This window comes from Brassica oleracea, chromosome C9, assembly GCF_000695525.1.
Source record: "Brassica oleracea var. oleracea cultivar TO1000 chromosome C9, BOL, whole genome shotgun sequence".
Taxonomy (NCBI): Eukaryota; Viridiplantae; Streptophyta; class Magnoliopsida; order Brassicales; family Brassicaceae; genus Brassica; species Brassica oleracea.
In genome coordinates this window covers 44798935-44817131 of record NC_027756.1, presented here as the reverse complement: position 1 = coordinate 44817131, position 18197 = coordinate 44798935, and the positions used below count along the sequence as shown (strand labels likewise).

Sequence of the window (18197 nt, the reverse complement as noted above, 5' to 3'; positions counted from 1 at the left end):
GTCGACCCGACAAACCCGGGTTCGACCCGGAAAACCAAATGGAAAAGTGGTCTCGGAATTGGCCGCGGACAGGCTTGACCCGCGGCCGTGGTCCACGGTTCACCCACTCCATATTCGACCTCTCGGGATGCAATCCGCGGACGGAGTCGACCCGCAGTCGACGTCCGTGGTCCACCCTCGTCCAATTCCGCGGACAGCCTTCACCCGCGGCCGAAGTCCGCGGCCTATCCACGCGAACCTCAAGCTCTCTGGTCCGAATCCACAGACTGGTGTTGTCCGCGGTTTCCGTCCGCGGGATGGTCCGTCTCGGCTGATCTCTCAGGAGCAATTCCGCGGCCTGGTCCAGTCCGACCTGGTCGTCCGCAGCCTGGTCCATCTTCTTGCCTTTGCCACTTTTCCTCATGCTTGCCCATCAAACTCTCCAAACTTCAATTTGAGCTTTTCCAAACCTCAAATACTATACATGCATATGCTATGTACCTAATTAGACTCTAAATGCATCTTAAATGATTTAAATGAGTAAGGAAATGATGTTTAAAACCATGCAAAATCTCAAGACATCAAGCTCCATCTAGAAGAATTGCATGGGTCTTTAATAGCTCATTTACTGTTTTTTTTTTTGTAATATCCTCATCTGCTCTTCTAATGCCTGAACAATATGTTAGAAATGTTTTGAGTATAATGGAGTAATAATGACTCCGAACAATATGTTAGAAATTTTTTGAGTATAATGGAGTAATAATGACTCTGGAGGATTAAGCACAAACCAAAACATATAGTTGGGAAACACAAATATAATCCAGTAACATCTTCAATTTGTTTCCTGCAAAAAAAGGTGAAATAGTTGAAGATATGTAAAGACGATGGAAGAGATGTGTCTAAACCTTTACCAAATGCAACTACTTAGAATCAATGAATCAGATAAATAGCTTTAATAAATGACCAAAAAGAGGCTAGGGAGAGCTAGGAAAGGTGAAGTTCATCGTGAGTTTAAGCCGAAACGGTTTAGAGATCGAGGTGGTTTTGGATGACAAACTGAGGATTTTAGAAAGAAAGATTTGTGCTATTTTGAATTAAGGTTTTAAAATTGAAAGAGTATACTCATATTCTGTTATCGATGGGGAGTTTTATTATTTGTTTGTAAAATCCAAGAGATTAAGATAGGAGTATGGAAAATAAATCGTGGATGAAGAAAACAGATAGTGGGTAGTTGCATTTTTTCTCAATATTATTTTGTTTTAAATGATTTTTTCTTAATTTTGATAAACAGTAAGGTGGCAGAATTTGGTGATTTGTTTGGTCAGATGACTTGTGCTTTAATATATAGAGGATGTTTCAAAATCCTTTTGTAAAGAACAAAATTGGCTTGACGGCGTTAATGTCAGCGTCTTCCTTTTTCCACCGGCTAGTTTGCATTTTTCTTTTAATTTAATATTTTTTTATCAAGCTTAGATGGTATTTTGATGGCTTTATCGGTGAAATAGCCATATTTGTATATGAAATTAAGTGAATAGCATTTATTTTGAAATAATTAAATGACACTTTTTTGTACACAATCCATCCGGTTATGTCCTTTTAAGTAGCAGGTTGTTAATTACATTTTTTAAAGTGACACATGAATATTATTCCAAATGAAAGAAGAAAGAGTCATCCACGTGTACCTTTATTGATCACATACATATTTATGGAGTATGTTATTCCATGTCACTGAAGTAGTATAAGATTATAACTTAACCTACAATCGCTAAATACTAAACATATCCCAACCTGATCTCTAATCCCACTCCAATCTCTAAATATTAAACCCTAATTTTTAATCAGTAAACCCTAAATCCAAATATAAACCAAAAAACCAAATATAAACCCAAAATCCAAATAGAGTGGAACAAAATAAATAACATAGTACATATTAATTAAACTATGAAATATCTACAATTATATGGAATAAGTTAATGTTGATCCCAATCATACCCCCTTACCTTATAAATACTAAACTTTAAACTCTAATCACTAAACCTTTACTCAAATATAAACCCGAAACCTAAATAGAATGAAACAAAATAAATAACATAGTACATATTGGTGAAATTATGAAATGTCTATGATTACATGGAAGAATTAAATCTCAACCATACTCTATCACCTTCTAAATACTAAACCCTAAACTATAATCACTAAACTCTAACCTAAATATGAACCATAACCTAAATATGAACCCTAAACCCAAATATTAAAATCTAAAGGTTACACAATATTACGTAATATTAAATTAAATTATGTAATATTAAACTACACAATATAGATCATAGTACGATTTTTACAGGTTCAAAAACATGTAACGATAGTTAAAACTTAATAAAACTAAAAGTTATATATCTAGACAAAATATATCACTTTTTAGTAACTATCAAATGGAGTGGAACATGATAAAATAGTATAGTAAAAGAGATGATGTGATTCTAAAAATACCACGAGTTACTTTGCGCACAACTAATAATTAAGATTTTTTTTTCTTTTTTGCAGATTGCACCGGTTGATTTTGGGGGCAAAACAACATTATTGCATAAAATGAAATGTATGTATAGAAAAGATAGAGCATTTAGCTATTTATCCAATTATGTTTTTTTTCTCTGTCATACAGCCCAATTTTCTCATTTTGATTGCTGATAAGAGATGAACTGATTTTAACAGCTAAACAATAAACATAAAATACAATAATAGCAGAAATTAAATAAGATAGTTTTACATAAGAAGTCTGACAGAGCAAAACTTGAATGTGTTGGTTGGAGCCATCGTGACCGATTACTGCAACTTAGTCACCTTAGATTGTGTCATTAGAGACCAATTGTCACATATGACTACGAGAAATACCAAAGACATTTTCTGGTTTCGTACATTACCGTTACACAAAATAACAAAATACTAAATAATAAAATAAATTGAGACAAATATCTTATATATTAAAACATAAGTAAAAACTTTGATTCATATGTGATTTTTTTTAAAATAGACCTAATCGACATATTCCTAGAAAGTGAGGTTACATTTAATCTCTAATTTTACCATTTAAATTTTGGGCATACCATAAATTTTTATTGGGCTATTAATAATTGGATTTAAACAATAGATGATCCATTGGATTTATCAAAAAGTATAAATTTAATAGATATAATTTAATGTTGTAATACTTCCATATGTTAAATATTTAAATATTTGTGGATGTTAACTTTTAAAATTACAAAGATTTTTTTTTAAATAACAAAAATCATATTATTTAACAATGATTAATATTTTCTACCTTAAACCAATGAAAACAAATTTTAAATTATACATTTTATTTTAAAAATTAAACAAAAACTAAATGTTTAATTATTTACTCGATAATATAAATCTATGAAAGCGAAAATTTTAATTTTTTAAAAACTTTCTAAATTTCTGAAATGTTACAATATCTTTGAATATGACAATAAAACAATATTTTACCAATCTTTGTATATATAGTTACGATTTTAATAATGAAATAATAATCCGAAAATATATATATATATATAGAAGAAGATACAAATACTTGTGAAAGTTTGAAATAATCTATTCAATGAAAAAATATACCGTAAACTTATTATGTTTTAAAAATTGATAGACACATATATATTATAATATATACCAATTTAGAATTGAAAACAAAATATTTATATAAAAATAAATGAAAACAAAAACTCGCGCTATTGCGCGGATCGAGATCTAGTTCAGCTTTACAGGAACAAAAAAACATGGGAGAAAATTAAAAGAGATTTACTATAAAATAAAAATTAATTATTTTATAAATATATATAAATTCTAAAAAGGGCAATTCTCTCAATTAGCTCTTTTTAAACTTTTGTCATAAAAATATCACTAAAAACAATGACCAAAATTGTTTTTTTTTATTTTGAAAATTTTAATATTTATTTTTATTTTTTAATTTGAAACCATATCTCCAAAACCTCATTTCTTAACTCTAAACTTTAAATTTACATTAGTTAACCTTAAGATGTAAAAATGTATTTTTACGCTTTAATAAAACTTATTTTATTCATTTTTCGTCGAGGACTATTTTTGTGAACATAAACTAAAAAAAAGATATGAATTTCTCTTCTAAAAATGTAAAACTATGACACACTATTAAAAAGTATTTATAGATTTCTTAGTGATATTTAAGAATTATATTATTAATTTATAAAAAGTTAAGCAAACTGACATAAACATATTGGACTTTGATAACAAATGTTTGAACTTCGATTGTAAACTAATAAGAAAAAAACTAAAGACTTTCGTTACCAAGCGAAAACCATGTCCGCCGTGAAAACCATCTCCTCCGTCATGTTCGCCTCTCTCCTCCGCTGTGAGAATGACCCGTCTGCCGGCATTAAGCTTTTCCAAAACCCTGATCCAGAATCAACAAACCGAAAAGACCCTTCAGATACTCGCTCCTTTGCTACGATCTCATCATCACGAAACTCGGTAGCTCCAAGATGTTTCACGAGCTAGACCAGGTACTCCTCCAGCTCAAGTCCGATACCAGAACCGTCCCAACAGAGATTCTATTCTGCAACGTGATCAATTACTTCGGCCGCAGAAGATTACCCACTTGTGCGCTCCACGTGTTCGTCGAAATGTCTCAATACCGATGCCAACGCACTGTCAGATCCGTCAACTCTCTGTTGAGCGCCCTCTTAAAGTGCGGAGCTTTCGATAAGATGAAGGAAGTTCTTTCGAGTATTGATAAGTATGGTAAGCCAGACGCTTGTACTTACAATATACTGATCAATGGGTACTCTCAGAGCGGGTGTTTCGATGATGCCTTGAAGCTGTTCGAGGAACCCACCGGTGTAACCTTTGGGACGCTGGTTAATGGGTATTGCAAGAACTTTAAGGTGAAGGAAGCGTTGAAGATGAAGCACGATATGTTGGAAGTGTATGGAGTGTGTCCCACGGTTCATACCTATGCATCGTTGATCAAAGCGTTATGTCAGATTGGTGGACTGAGTTTGGCGTTTAAGCTAAAGGAGGAAGCTTACGAAGGCAAGATTAAAGTAGACTCAGCTATCTACTCTACGTTGATTAGCTCGCTTATTAAAGCTGGAAGGTCAGATGAGGTCTCAGGGATCTTGGAGGAGATGAGAGAAAAGGGATGTGAACCGGATACAGTGACTTACAATGTGCTGATTAATGGGTTCTGTGTTGAGAATGATTTGGAATCAGCTTATCGAGTTCTGGATGAAATGGTTGAAAAGGGTGTGAAGCCAGATGTTATAAGCTATAACATGATACTTGGTGCCTTGTTTAGAATCAAAAACTAGAAAGAAGGAGCTTACTTGCTTGAAGATATGCCTCGAAGAGGTTGCGTCCCTGATATTTTGTCTTATAGGATAGTTTTCGATGGGCTTTGCGAAGGTTAACAGTTCGAAGAAGCAGCGGTTGTATTGGACGAAATGATGTTCAAAGGTTACAAGCCTCGCAGGGATAGGCTAGAGATATTTCTGCAAAGGCTATGTGAGAGTGGAAAGTTGGAGATTCTCGGTAAAGTTATCAGTAGCTTGAGTAAAGGGAATGCTGTTGATGCAGATTGTTAGTCAGTGATAATGACTACAGTGTGCAAAGAACCTGTGAAATCAGCATCTGTTAATATGTTGTTAAAAACATTGAAGGAAGAGGGTCTTTCATCAACAATGCAGCACTGCTAGATCACTTCTCGTGCAAGGTTAGTGTTGCTGTGTTGGGTGGGCAGAATGGATTATCTGCAGACACATGAGTATACTATGCACTATTGATTTAGAAGGTGGAGATTCGATGATATCCTAAAAGGCGTTGGTAGACATCTGAGTCTCTTTTGTTGATGATAGTGAAGACATGAAGTTGAACCTATTGCTATTTAAGGGTGTTTCCGTCATTTACACTTTTTCACGAGAATGTGGTTCCCTTAGTTCGGTGGTTTTTGTCTGACAGAGTTCTTCCTTCATCGTCTACTGCTTCTCTCTGCTCAGTACTTCTCTAGCCTATCGATTTTCCACAACTCATTCATTCATTGCCAAAGTCATCTCGGATTAGCTCTTTGACATGAGCGTCGAACTCTTCTGTCTATAAAAGTTCTGATTTTATTTTGTTCCTGTAAAACTGTTTGGCTTCCGGAGTGAATCTTGGAGTGAAGATGGTGGAAAAGAAGAAGTCGGTTCTCTACCATTATCCTTGCCATGATTGTGTGGCCGCTCATCGCTACTTCTCAGCAAACTCAATCCCTTCGCTGTTTTTCCCAAACACAGTCTACTCTCTTGCCCCGGATCTTTCATCGCAAAACACCTTCCCAAATCTTTCTTCAATGCGGCTATCTTGTTGCGATCTTGGCCCACAATTAACATATCATCAACATAGAGCAATAATACGAGAAAGTCGCCGCTCTCGTACCTCTTTATAAAAACGCAATGATCATTCTTGGTTTTCTTGAAGTTGTGATCCACCATGAAGGAGTCAAACTTCTTGTATCATTGTCTTGGGGCTTGCTTGAAGCCGTAAAGACTCTTCTTTAATCCGTACACCAAGTCTTCTTTTCCTGTTCCTTGAATCCTTCAGGTTGCTCCATATAGATCTTCTCCTCGAGTTCACCATGTAGAAAGACCGTCTTGACATCGAGTTGTTCAATCTCCAAGTCTAGAACCGCTGCTAGACCAAGAACCACTCGGATAGAGGACATCTTCACCACTGGAGATAATATTTCTTCAAAATCTATGTCTTTCTTCTGGTTGAATCCTTTCACAACCAATCGAGCTTTGTATCTTGGATTTGAGTTTCTCTCCTCATACTTCAACCTGTTCACCCACTTGTTCTTCAAGGCTCTCTTTCCTTTTGGTAGCTTCATCAGCTCATAAGTGTGATTATCATGCAAGGATTGCATTTCATCTTGCATAGCTTCAACCCACTCATCTCTATGAGTGTCTCCTATGGCCTCCTCATAGCTTTGAGGCTAGAGTGACAACTAGTGTGTCTCAACTCTCCGGTAGTGAACTAAGGAGTAAAAGGGCTTGCATTTCGTCTTCAACCTTCATATCAACTTTGTTAAGCTGATTTACAATCCCCTTGAAATTGTTCAAGTGCTCCATCATGCTCTGGCCATCCTTGTACTCCAACTTTACCAACCGTCGAACAAGAAAAGTTTTGTTTCGAGGTGTTTTCTTTTGAATCATGGATTCAAGTTTTGTCCATAATTCAAAAGCATTTGTGTAGGTAGAGACATGTTCAAAGAGAGATCGGTCGACATACTTGCGTATTACGGCAACCGCTTTTCTATTAAGAACCTCCCATGCTTTATCATCCTTTCCTTCCGACTTATCCTTCATGATGATGGGCTCATCCAAATCCTTGCAATAAAGGTGATCTTCCATCATCGGTTTCCAATAAGAAAATTTGTACGTCGTGAGCTTGAACATGTCACCTTCAAAGGTAACGGTGGCCTCCATGTTCACTACTTCAAAGATAACGGTAACCTTGCTCTGATACCAGCTGTTGGGAAAGTTAGAGGATGATATTTTCTCCGAGAGGTTAAGATGGAATGTAGACGATTTATGTTTGAGATAGCCTTTGTATTTTAGGAAAGAGATTTTCTACTAAAACTTTTGTTTGGAGATTTCTTGGAGACTTTTAGAATTTTTTATGAAATGTTTTCTCTCTATTATTTTTCTTGATTCTTGGATGATCATACAAGTGAACTAAACACACCTATTTATAACTAGAGGATGGTTAATCCTAGCTAACTCTAGAACCATCTCTTGATCTTATCCTAAACATGTTCTACAAACTTCTTCTTCTACACAATTCTTCTTCTATACTTCTCCACTTTTCTTTAGATGTTTCTTCTTCTTAGGTTAAGGCTTGATTATGATTTGATTAGTTTGGACTTAAGGAGGGAAATCCAACAGTTTTCAATTCTGATAGAGATTTGGCCGGAACGCTAGAAAGTATCTCAGCTTCCAGATCGTTTGGGAGATGGGCTATTAATTTTATTTAAAGGCCCAACAATTTATTATTATCAAAGACCATTAGTTTTATAACATGGTGGAGAACAATGTTATTCTCGGGAGTTCCGATCCGATACTCGCATTCTCTTCTCACTCACGTTACAAAACTGGTACTTTTGTCATACCTTGATAATGGTTAAGGTTAAGGCTGAGACTTTGACCAAACAGAAACTAGCCGAACCAAAAAAATTCAAATTTTCAATTCCTCAATTCAAGTTCCAGTAGGAGTTCAAAACGGATATTTCATTGTTCCAGTTCAACGATTTTAGAGGTTGGATCCAACGAACACGAAAAAGAAGAAACACTAGACTAAACTTCATCTTCTACCTAGTAAAACGAATCATGTAACAACGGTTTTGTTCATCAAAATCCCAATATATCATAAATAATGTTTCGTCGTTTTAGAAGTTGGAGACGCAAGGGGAGTAAAGATGATTAATAGATCATCGATCTAATTTCAAAAGCAACAGAAGACCAGAAAGTGGCTATAATGAAGCAGAACAATGTAATTGTGTTAAAGATGGAATGTTCGAAACGTGGAGAAGAAAAGCTTAAACAAGAATCAACTAAAAGAGAAACAACATTTTCAAACAATCTATGCTCTCGAAGGAACATCAAGTAATTCATTTAAGGAACAACCTTCTTTTCTTAGTGAATGCGAACTAAGCTTGGAACATAAGTGATGAGGCATGGCCAGTTGAAACAAGATGCCTTTGCAGAATCATTATAAACTTGTTCAAACATATCCTCACCAATAATGTAGATTCTCGTATTATATTCATCTTCCACATAGTTTGTATTAGAACAAATTGCCACATTGCTCTCCTCGTCCCTTCCAAGAAGCTGTGGCTCCTCCACGACAAGTCCTCCTCATCAACAACCTTATTGCTCACCCATATCCTCATCACGTTTGATCTGCCATCAATGTGTAACACCGAGAGTTTTTCATCCCTAACAACCAAAAGAAAAGAAGAAGAAGAAGAAGAAGAATTCCTTAGTTGAACTGACTTGATAATTTTATATTCTCCATAGACGGCTAACTGGTACTTAAAATAATTTCGTACTGATAAGATTGGCGTTCTTTTCTTTTTCTAGAATTGCTTTCGAGATTTTTTATTCATGTCGACCTTCTTATTTTTACTTGATGCTAGGGTTTCTTAAGGCTGATCTTAATTTAAGAATGAACTTTTATGAAGGTGCACAATAAATCAAACATTGGAAGTGGACATGGCTATAAGCAGAACAATAGATTTGAACAATACCCAAAGCACAGAGAAAAAAGAGAAACAAGAAAATCATTATCAAGCATCAGAAGAACATCACCAGAAAGTAATTCATTTATGGGCTAGCCTCCATTACTCTGCCCTCTTTTCTAAATGCGAACCAAGCTTGGAACATAAGTGATGACAAGTGGCGAGTGAGAACGAGATGCCGTTATAGTACCGGTATAAACTTCTTTAAGCATGTCCTCTCCAATAATGTATATTATGGTCGTATAATCTTTTCCTACGAATTCTATACCACAACACAGTATTGCCATTTTATTCTCCTCGTCCAACAAGAAGCTTCTGAAATTCTTGTTATAGTTATCAAAATCCACTTCCAAGACCAAGTCGCTTCTCCAGGACAAGTCTTTATTAGCATCCTCACTAATCTTATTGCTCAACCATATTCTCATCGCTTCTGACCTGTGATATGACAGGTAATCTGAACTGTCATCAATTAGTAACACCGAGAGTTTTTTCATCCCTAACAACTAGAAAGAAAAAATCTATGCACAAATCTCTCTGTCTGAATCGGAAGAGGGAGACGCACAAATCTCTCTGTGGTGAAATCAAACTTCATCAAGAAATAATCACTTTCATAATGTCCAGCTACCCACTAAGTGTTTCCTTTCAAAGATATGCCATCGCGAAACATAATGTAGTCAAGAGGGAAGGAATCAAGAACCCTCCAAGAATCAGAGCTAAGCTCATAGATCTCACACTGAGGAACCCAGACATCCTGGTCGTTTCGATAATCGAAACACCTCAAGATTTTGTAGCTATGGCCTGAAGAAGAAGATGTGCTGTATCCTAGAGCATAGGTTTGATTAGTGTGGAAACTAGTTCTTGCTTTGATATTCCTCGTTTGGCCAGTGCATGGGTTCCAAACCACAAGTCTATCGTTTCCCAATGCAGAACATAACATTAAACCATCGCAGTGAAATATCTCAGCGAAGTTGAAATCTTTTGAACCCTTTAGACTTTAAGTTTACCAGAGACCTCGATAGGTGTATTGACCATGGTATCGTGGAGATCTCCCGCGACCAAACAAACATCACCATGATTGGTCAGTAAAATCGACTCTTTTACAGCTCGACCTAAATTCTTGTTCTTCACCACGAACTTGGGTTCTCTAAATAGAGCGTACCAACGTTTGCAAGTCGTTTTCAATCTCGACAGAGATTTGGCCGGAACCCTAGAGAGTATCTCCGCTTCCAAATCGTTTGGAAGATCTGATATCATCGTCATTGTCTGTGTTCTAATCCTCTGACTTCCCGACGAAGAAAGCTCCTATATATAAAGGTAGGTGTTGGAGTTGTGATCTCGTCGGTAAGTTTTTAAGTATTTCTCTCAGAATCAAGACTATTGCTATATTCTCAATGAATATCTTGTCTCTTGGGAGACTGACTACATACTTAGAGCATGATTAACCCCACCTCTTAAGTGAGCATGATTAACCCCACCACAATTTTTTATAAAACCACCTCTTCCTTCTCTTCTGCAAGAGGCAAGTTTAGTAGGGTTTTGTACTGTTTGCGGGCTTCACTGACACATGACGGCCCGCGATTGGTTCGTTTTTAATTTAAAAAATAAAAAATAAAAATAAAAATAAGAACCCAAATGGGGTTTTAGAGTTAATGGTGCTCTTATAGGATTTATCTTTGACATATTTCTTAAAAGTTTTAAGGAAAATCTAACAATTTCCATTTAATAGAAAAATTAATTAATATATTTCTATTTCTTATATTTATTTTTCATGTGCATTGCACATGTATCATTAACTCATACTAGGTCCTCTCTCCGCGCGTTGCGCGGAAAAGTGTGGTGATAGTAGAATTTTAAAAAGAAACAATGATAAAATTGTTTAAAATAAACGTAAGTATGAAGAAAGGTGTATGTATGAAGAGAATTATGATTTCGTTTTTTACCTATAGTGCTAGACTTACCTGTTCAGCCTTAGACCAATCGTGGCATCAGCATTGATTTTGAGTTAGAATAAACATTCATGTTTGTTTTATTTAATATTGGACTGACTTATTTACCTGGTAAGTAGGTGGGTGTAGTGGATAAGCGCAATAGATTTTTGTAATTCTAAAGAGAGAAGTTGTGAACAGGGAATATTGGACCGATGTCTGTAACTCCCGATACTATTGTCTTTCGGTTGATCTGAATGTAGTACGGCAGTTGGGTAAGCTTTCGATGTCGTAAATTATGTATGACTGAGAATCTTGAAAATTCATACGTATCTCCCTCAGTTAAATTTTTTGGATCATTTGGCTGAATGTTTTTGATGAGCCAACCTTCTAATAGCTGGCCCTGGATGTGGATAAATTTTGTTGTACTAAACCAATTAAGCAAATAAAGAGTAGTTTAAACCAAATATGTTTGATTGGAAAATATATATATAATATTGCTGAATAGTTTTGTTATTATTGCTGTTAATCTTATAATATTACGTGCTATTATATATAGTCCATGGGTATAATTTCACTTTTCTCTGTAATCTTATTTATCTCTTATATTATATATGTATGTATATTTCCAATAAATTGTGTTAAAGGTGTTATTTCCAATAAATAAGAAAACCATGATATAAGCTCAGAAAATGATATTGTGGTAGTTAGTGTGTATAGAGTTCAAACGATATATGTTTCTATATATATCTTATATTTATATATATACTATAGTTCAATCTATAATTATATTCCCCAAATAAAATAATATTTGATTATAAAGTATAGGAATAATGTTTTAATTTTTTTTTGTAATAGATTTACTAATTTTATATATATTACCTGGTACATATAATATACATTTAATAGAATTTAACTGTGTCTATTATAGTTACTTAATATTATCTACGCAAATGTTTACCATATTATTTAACATTTTTTAATATAAATCTGGGATGGGTTTAATATGTTGTGCTTAGTATTGGAATAGTGTGAGAATATAATAATTTTCTGTTTAGCATAATTATATTATGATTGGATGTTTACATTTATTATAACTTCTAATTGATAAGAGTAGAAAGAAGCTGGGCAAAATGTATTATCATTATATTATTTACATAACGTATTTTTTTATAAGAATGTGGTATAAACATACAAAAATTCATTATATTATTTACATTACGTGTTTCTTTTGAATGAAATAAAAGAACATTGAACCTTTTGCATTGCTGTCAACCACATAGCAGCCTGTGAAAGACGCCTCAGTATCATCCAAGCGATGATACATAAGTTAACCAAAATCATTTTGATGCATGTTCAGCTATAGCATATGTCAAACATTTTATGCTTTGTATATGAGTATCGCAACAAATAATCAGAGCAGAATCAAACATAGAAAAAGGCAATAACATGAGTTCAACCAAAAAGAGGTTTTAAGAAAGACATTCAATTGTTGCAAAGAGGAAGTTTAAAATTGAAAAGGAAGAAAGCATAAACGTCTAGAAACCATAAGTACTACCATTTAAATTATTATAGCCACATCCTACCCACATTTGGCTCGCTTAGGATTCTCTGCTTCATCATTTTCAGCAGCTCTTTTGACCTTCTCAACATTAGAGTCCATGGAAAGATCATCTTCAGCACCTCCATCATCCAAAGTTTTCTGGGCGGCTGTGACAATCACATCTTCCTCCAACTTGCCTTCAACTTCTGGAGCTTCCGACTGGAGCACCTTTGTCACAGTCAAAGTATGGGTCTTGCCATCCAAATTGTGATTTGATACCTTCACAATGAACTTGCGAGTCTGTCCTATGGTATCAGACAGCGCTTGAGGAACTGGAACCATGTGATCATCTCCTACACTCTCATTGGCCTAACATACATTTAATCAATTGTCACTACACATTTCTAAATAACTTGTAAGAATTCAGTTTCAAAAAGACAAAGTTGATCAGGTCTGTGATTACCTCGAAATAGCTCTCAACCAATTCAGCTGCCTTCTTTCCAGTCAACTCTTGACCAGCATCACCAAGGAAAACAAAAAAAGCCTGGTCACTCTCATCGTACACAAAAATCTTGGCTAGAAACCTGTGTCATGAGCATATTTATAATGAATACGTAGAAAGGATGAGTATAGGTGAATTTGGTTCACTTACTGTGGAACACCGACAATATTGCTTTTCCCACACTTCTTACACATAAGGGTGGTAGGCCCTTTGGTTGCCTTAGTGTGGCACACACCGCATCCTATGTAATACTAGCTTGAACCGTGCACAACATTAGCAACTGTTGCTGTACACTCAAACCAAGCAACCTGTAAAATGTTTGAAAATTAAATGAGAAACAAAGTCTATCATAATTAAAATCTGATCAAATAGTAATAAACTACCTTGGCAGCTGCTTGCTTCATATAGGAAAAGAGTTCGCCTATGGTCACAGTTTCAGTTTTAGTGACAACGTCTGCATCAACTCTGTTCGCGACATCCGAGTTTGAGACCAACCTGAAGATAGTGTCAAAGAATTAGCACTATAATGGAAAATAAGGAAGGATATGTATATACAGTATGCTTACCAAGTGAGATACTCTTGGGTTGCTTGGACATCACTGTTCATAAATACCCGTGATGAAGTCATGGAAGATAGAGTTAGGGCACCTATACCAGTTCCAACGATGTAATACAGATCAAAATTCTTGGCTAAATGAGATGAAGATACTACGCTCATCTATAATTTAAGATACCCATGCCATATTAAGTTACTCATAACTAATTCTTCACGGATTCAACAAATGATCAAACCGTTAAACTACAAATCCTATCGATTACAGCTCTATCCATCAAAGCTAAACTAACCAGATAAGAATCACTAACCATCCTATGTATCTTCTTAAACAATAAACAAAAGTTATATACAAACCTCCAAAACGTTTCGGGTTCAGCGTGGTGACTAAAATAACTTTTGCAGTTCCTCCAGTTGCTTTAAAGTTTTCACAGAAGTCCAAAGCAGCTTTGTCCCATAGGTATAGCTTCATCACGGGGCCACTACAACATCCAGACACGCGTGCTAAGAGAAACAATATATGAAAATGGAAGAAGATATGTATTAGCTTACTCATGTGTTTGAACATGAAGCAAAACGCGGCGGGTTGAAGCTATCTCGGATTCATCCAGCACGAGACTCTCATGGGGAACCTCACCATTCACAAGTTTGATGTGGCCTACATAGTCTGCAAAAGACACCAATCAAAATCAAGACTTTATATACTATATTCGCAGCAATCACACATATAAGAATGGACAACCCAAAACAAAACTAAAGGTCATCCTATACAAATGGTGATGGTGTAGAATGATGGTGAGAAATTACCATAGAGATCTCCTTTCAAGTCACAGGCAGCCTCGAATTCTTCATATCCATAGAACCGGAAACGGTCATCAGGGAAACACACTGGACTGTTATCCAGAACAGACAAAGCAGATGTCGATGTGAAGGTGAGAGTGACACTCGGCTCAGCTACTCGGTACAGAGTCTTATTCTTAGACCCGAAAAAATTGTTGAGTCTGTAAATGCCACCCGCTTTCATGTGTGGCAAATAAGTATCGATCCTTGCAGATGGGATGAAGCCCTGGATAACAGTTCCCTATTAACAACATTGAAGAGTTATATTAGAAAAGCTGGACAGGAAATCTTTAGAAAGATGACAAATATGTTAAAGATACCCATCAGTCGATATAAACTCAGCAAGTTCTAACAAATATTGATCGTAAAAGGTAGAGCTAATGATTACAAAATGCGAGACAGTAAAAGAATTAGCTTATGTGGTTAAACTATCAAGCACGAACATTCGATTATAAATTAAATGCATCAATATAGAGTAGGCATAGACATATAAGTTTGAATCTAAAATGATATATTAGCATGTAGTCTAAACAATTTGTTAACTTATAACATAAAAAAAACTCGATTTATACCTCTTCGTCAATGAGAAGCATCTCGAGTCCGAGAAGAATTTTCTTCAGAACATTCCGAGCTTCCCAAAAGTGGATCAACCGAAACCTAACCTCGCCTTCATGAGGACCGAATTTCACATCTTTGAAGAACATCACTTCCACAACGTTGGCGGAGACAATGGCTTTACCCCTGACGTCAGAAGAAACAGAGGACTTGCCTCTAACTCCGGAGGATACACTTGTCTTTGCCCTTTCAACTGTCGGACCTGCAGAATGAATACAATCGTTTTCATCGTCAGAGAAAACACAAATCATCAGTTTTTTGTAATAATATAACGAAAGACACAGGCTCACTTACCATTAGGTTTCTTCGAGTTAGATACGCCGGTGGAGACGCCGGGAGAGTCACCTGTCGTGTCGATGGGCTTGCTCAGACCGGGCGAAGAGACAGACGCATCGCCTTTGGATTTCTTCGAATGGGGATCGCCAACCGAGAGGCCGGAAGGCTCACTGTGTTTCTTCGAACTCGCATCTCCGGACAACGTAAATTTTCCGGTCGAACTCATCGCGATATCCAAGTTCGATCGAAATAAATCTCGGATTAAGAGTTTTGTAAATGAGATCAGAACGCAAAAGGATTAGAGAATCCATAAATCAGATTAAATATACAAAGGATTTGGGGGACGTATTGATTGATCGTGGATCAGATCGCGAAACGGAAATGAAGAGAGGAAAACAAAAGGTCTCACGATTCGATCTAACTATACGGGATCTGGAGAAAAGAGAAAGGGAAACGTTGAGCTCTCGCATCTCAGTTCTCGACGGCGTGAAGAAGAAGCCATAGCAATAGAGGTGGGCTTGATGGGCCAACACATTAACGTTCTTTCTCTTCAACAAAAAATCGTAGCCCAACATCACATATCCGATATGACGTGTCAAAAAAAGAACTTCTGATTGGTTGATTAAACTGTCCGACGTGGACAGTCTCTCTGATCAGTATATCACCCTTTTAATACTTGTTTGATATTCTTCTTTGTGCACGTTATTCTAATATGTCCTATAACTTCCAAATTTATTATGCCCCAATTATAAAAATAAATTTTTTTTATACTGTGACCATAAAAAACATATTCAACTCATATCTGAAATTTTCTTTATTAAAGTAACATTATATTTCATTAGTAATATCCAAGGTAGTAGTAATAATGAAATATGATGTTAATTACTAATGAAATATGATGTTAATGAATTGATGATAAAAAAAAAAAATATATGTCCTAGAACTTCCAAATTTATTTTTATATGCCCCAATTATAAAAACAAATTCGTTTTGATTTAAATTTAAATACAAAATTTGGTGCTTAATGAAATCATCTTATTACTGACCCAACCTAATGTATCCGACCCGACTCCCTAACCAACCGGATACTTTAGTGGGTCCGTCCAACCTATTCTATCGCTTCCCCTCTGAAATTATAAAATCCTCCGACTTTTCCCTACTTTCAGATCCCGACGACTCAGAATTTAAACCCGGGAGCTAGTCACTCACGGTCAGTGTCACAGCCTTCCTCTTTGTTCTCTTTCGATTCGTTGCATCCGTTCGAAACGAGTGAGTTTTTCTGTTAGTTGCGTTATCTTCAGGTGCATCCATATGTACGTAGCCATTGGTACAAGAACGAAAAGTTTAGTATCAGAACGAGAAGCTTCAATGGTTTCTGGATGGGGTGAAGGCACATCCTATTGAGCTCAATCTTGTTGGAGCGCATTGCCATCTAGGCTCTTCCATTACAAAGATTAGGTGACAAGTAATGTCGAATCTGATGCGTGACAAGTAGTGTCACATATCTGAAGTGGTCTTGAGTGACAAGCCTTTTCTTCAACGACGTATTTCACATGGTGCATAGAACAGGAACTACTTAATGGGTTCTGTGCACCTCTTCACAATATTGTTGTAATCATGCTTGAGAAATATAAGTTACAATGTAAATTAGTATTGTAATAGCAAAAGTTCCATAGATAAAATAATTAAAATTATTTTAATTATAGTTGCTATTTTCTAGGATAAGAAAGAGCCAGAAGAGAAAGAACAAAAATCGAGAAGAAAAGATATTTGATCGAAGAAGGAAAAAAGCAAGAAATTGCGACTTAAATCTTGGATGTTCTATTGTTTTGAATTTGTCTTGAATTGTACTTAAAACTTGTATGTTTGATGTTTAAATCTTCTAGGTTTGTAATATATTTGGATTACTAGTATACAAAGAAATAATAATATGTGTAAAAAAAAATTGGATTACTAGGTTTACTAGTTGTTATTAATATAAATAAGACACTTAAGTGAAAAATATATTTAACACATGTCTAAAACGTATAAAACATATTCAATACTATGACCATAAAAAACATATTCAACTCATATCTGATTTTTTTTTAATTAAATTAACATCATATTTCATTAGTAATTAATATCCAAGCTAGTAGTAATAGTACGACGTTGTCCATAGTAATGCTTTTGTAAATTTTAATTTTTATTAGTAATACCATGTAAAAACTAAAAAATTAGTAGTAAAACCCATATATATAGACAGCTCTAGATCGTATAGAACATATTGGTAGATTTTTTTTCCGAAAATAAATATTTTTGTGATTCACCTTATTATAGCTTTACCATCAAGACATTAGCCATATAAGTATTATGATTTTTCTTGTAGAAATGATAATTTAAAAAAAATCTTACAAAATTTAAAGATTTCATGCCTATTTATTTAAATATTTATTAAATTTATTTTTGAGATTAATTGTTGATTTAAAAGAATTTTTATTTTTATTTTATTAGTTATAAAATATTTTTTTACGATAAGTGAAAGAATTGTTCCCGTTAAGAGACGGTTTCTTATATTCCACTAAGAATTCCCTCTAAGAACCCCCGACCCCCAGATATTTAAGAGCCGGTTCTTAGTTTTTTTAGTTAAAAGTTAAGAAACG

General features: G+C 35.1%; 1 protein-coding gene and 2 pseudogenes across 1 annotated transcript; 1 reads left to right on the top strand and 2 right to left on the bottom strand.

The window, feature by feature from the left end:
* The first annotated feature begins 4274 nt into the window (after positions 1 to 4274).
* LOC106316069 lies at positions 4275 to 6481 on the top strand (annotated as a pseudogene).
* A 2215-nt stretch (positions 6482 to 8696) lies between these two features.
* LOC106315135 lies at positions 8697 to 10561 on the bottom strand (annotated as a pseudogene).
* A 2247-nt stretch (positions 10562 to 12808) lies between these two features.
* Positions 12809 to 13765, bottom strand: LOC106315134. The gene is made up of 4 exons (XM_013752897.1): positions 13655 to 13765; positions 13422 to 13579; positions 13233 to 13353; positions 12809 to 13138 (listed from the first exon to the last, which is right to left on the bottom strand). Exons 2-4 carry the CDS (start codon positions 13463 to 13465, stop codon positions 12809 to 12811), a joined length of 495 nt encoding a protein of 164 aa, XP_013608351.1. The 5' UTR covers positions 13466 to 13579; positions 13655 to 13765.
* Positions 13766 to 18197: the final 4432 nt, after the last annotated feature.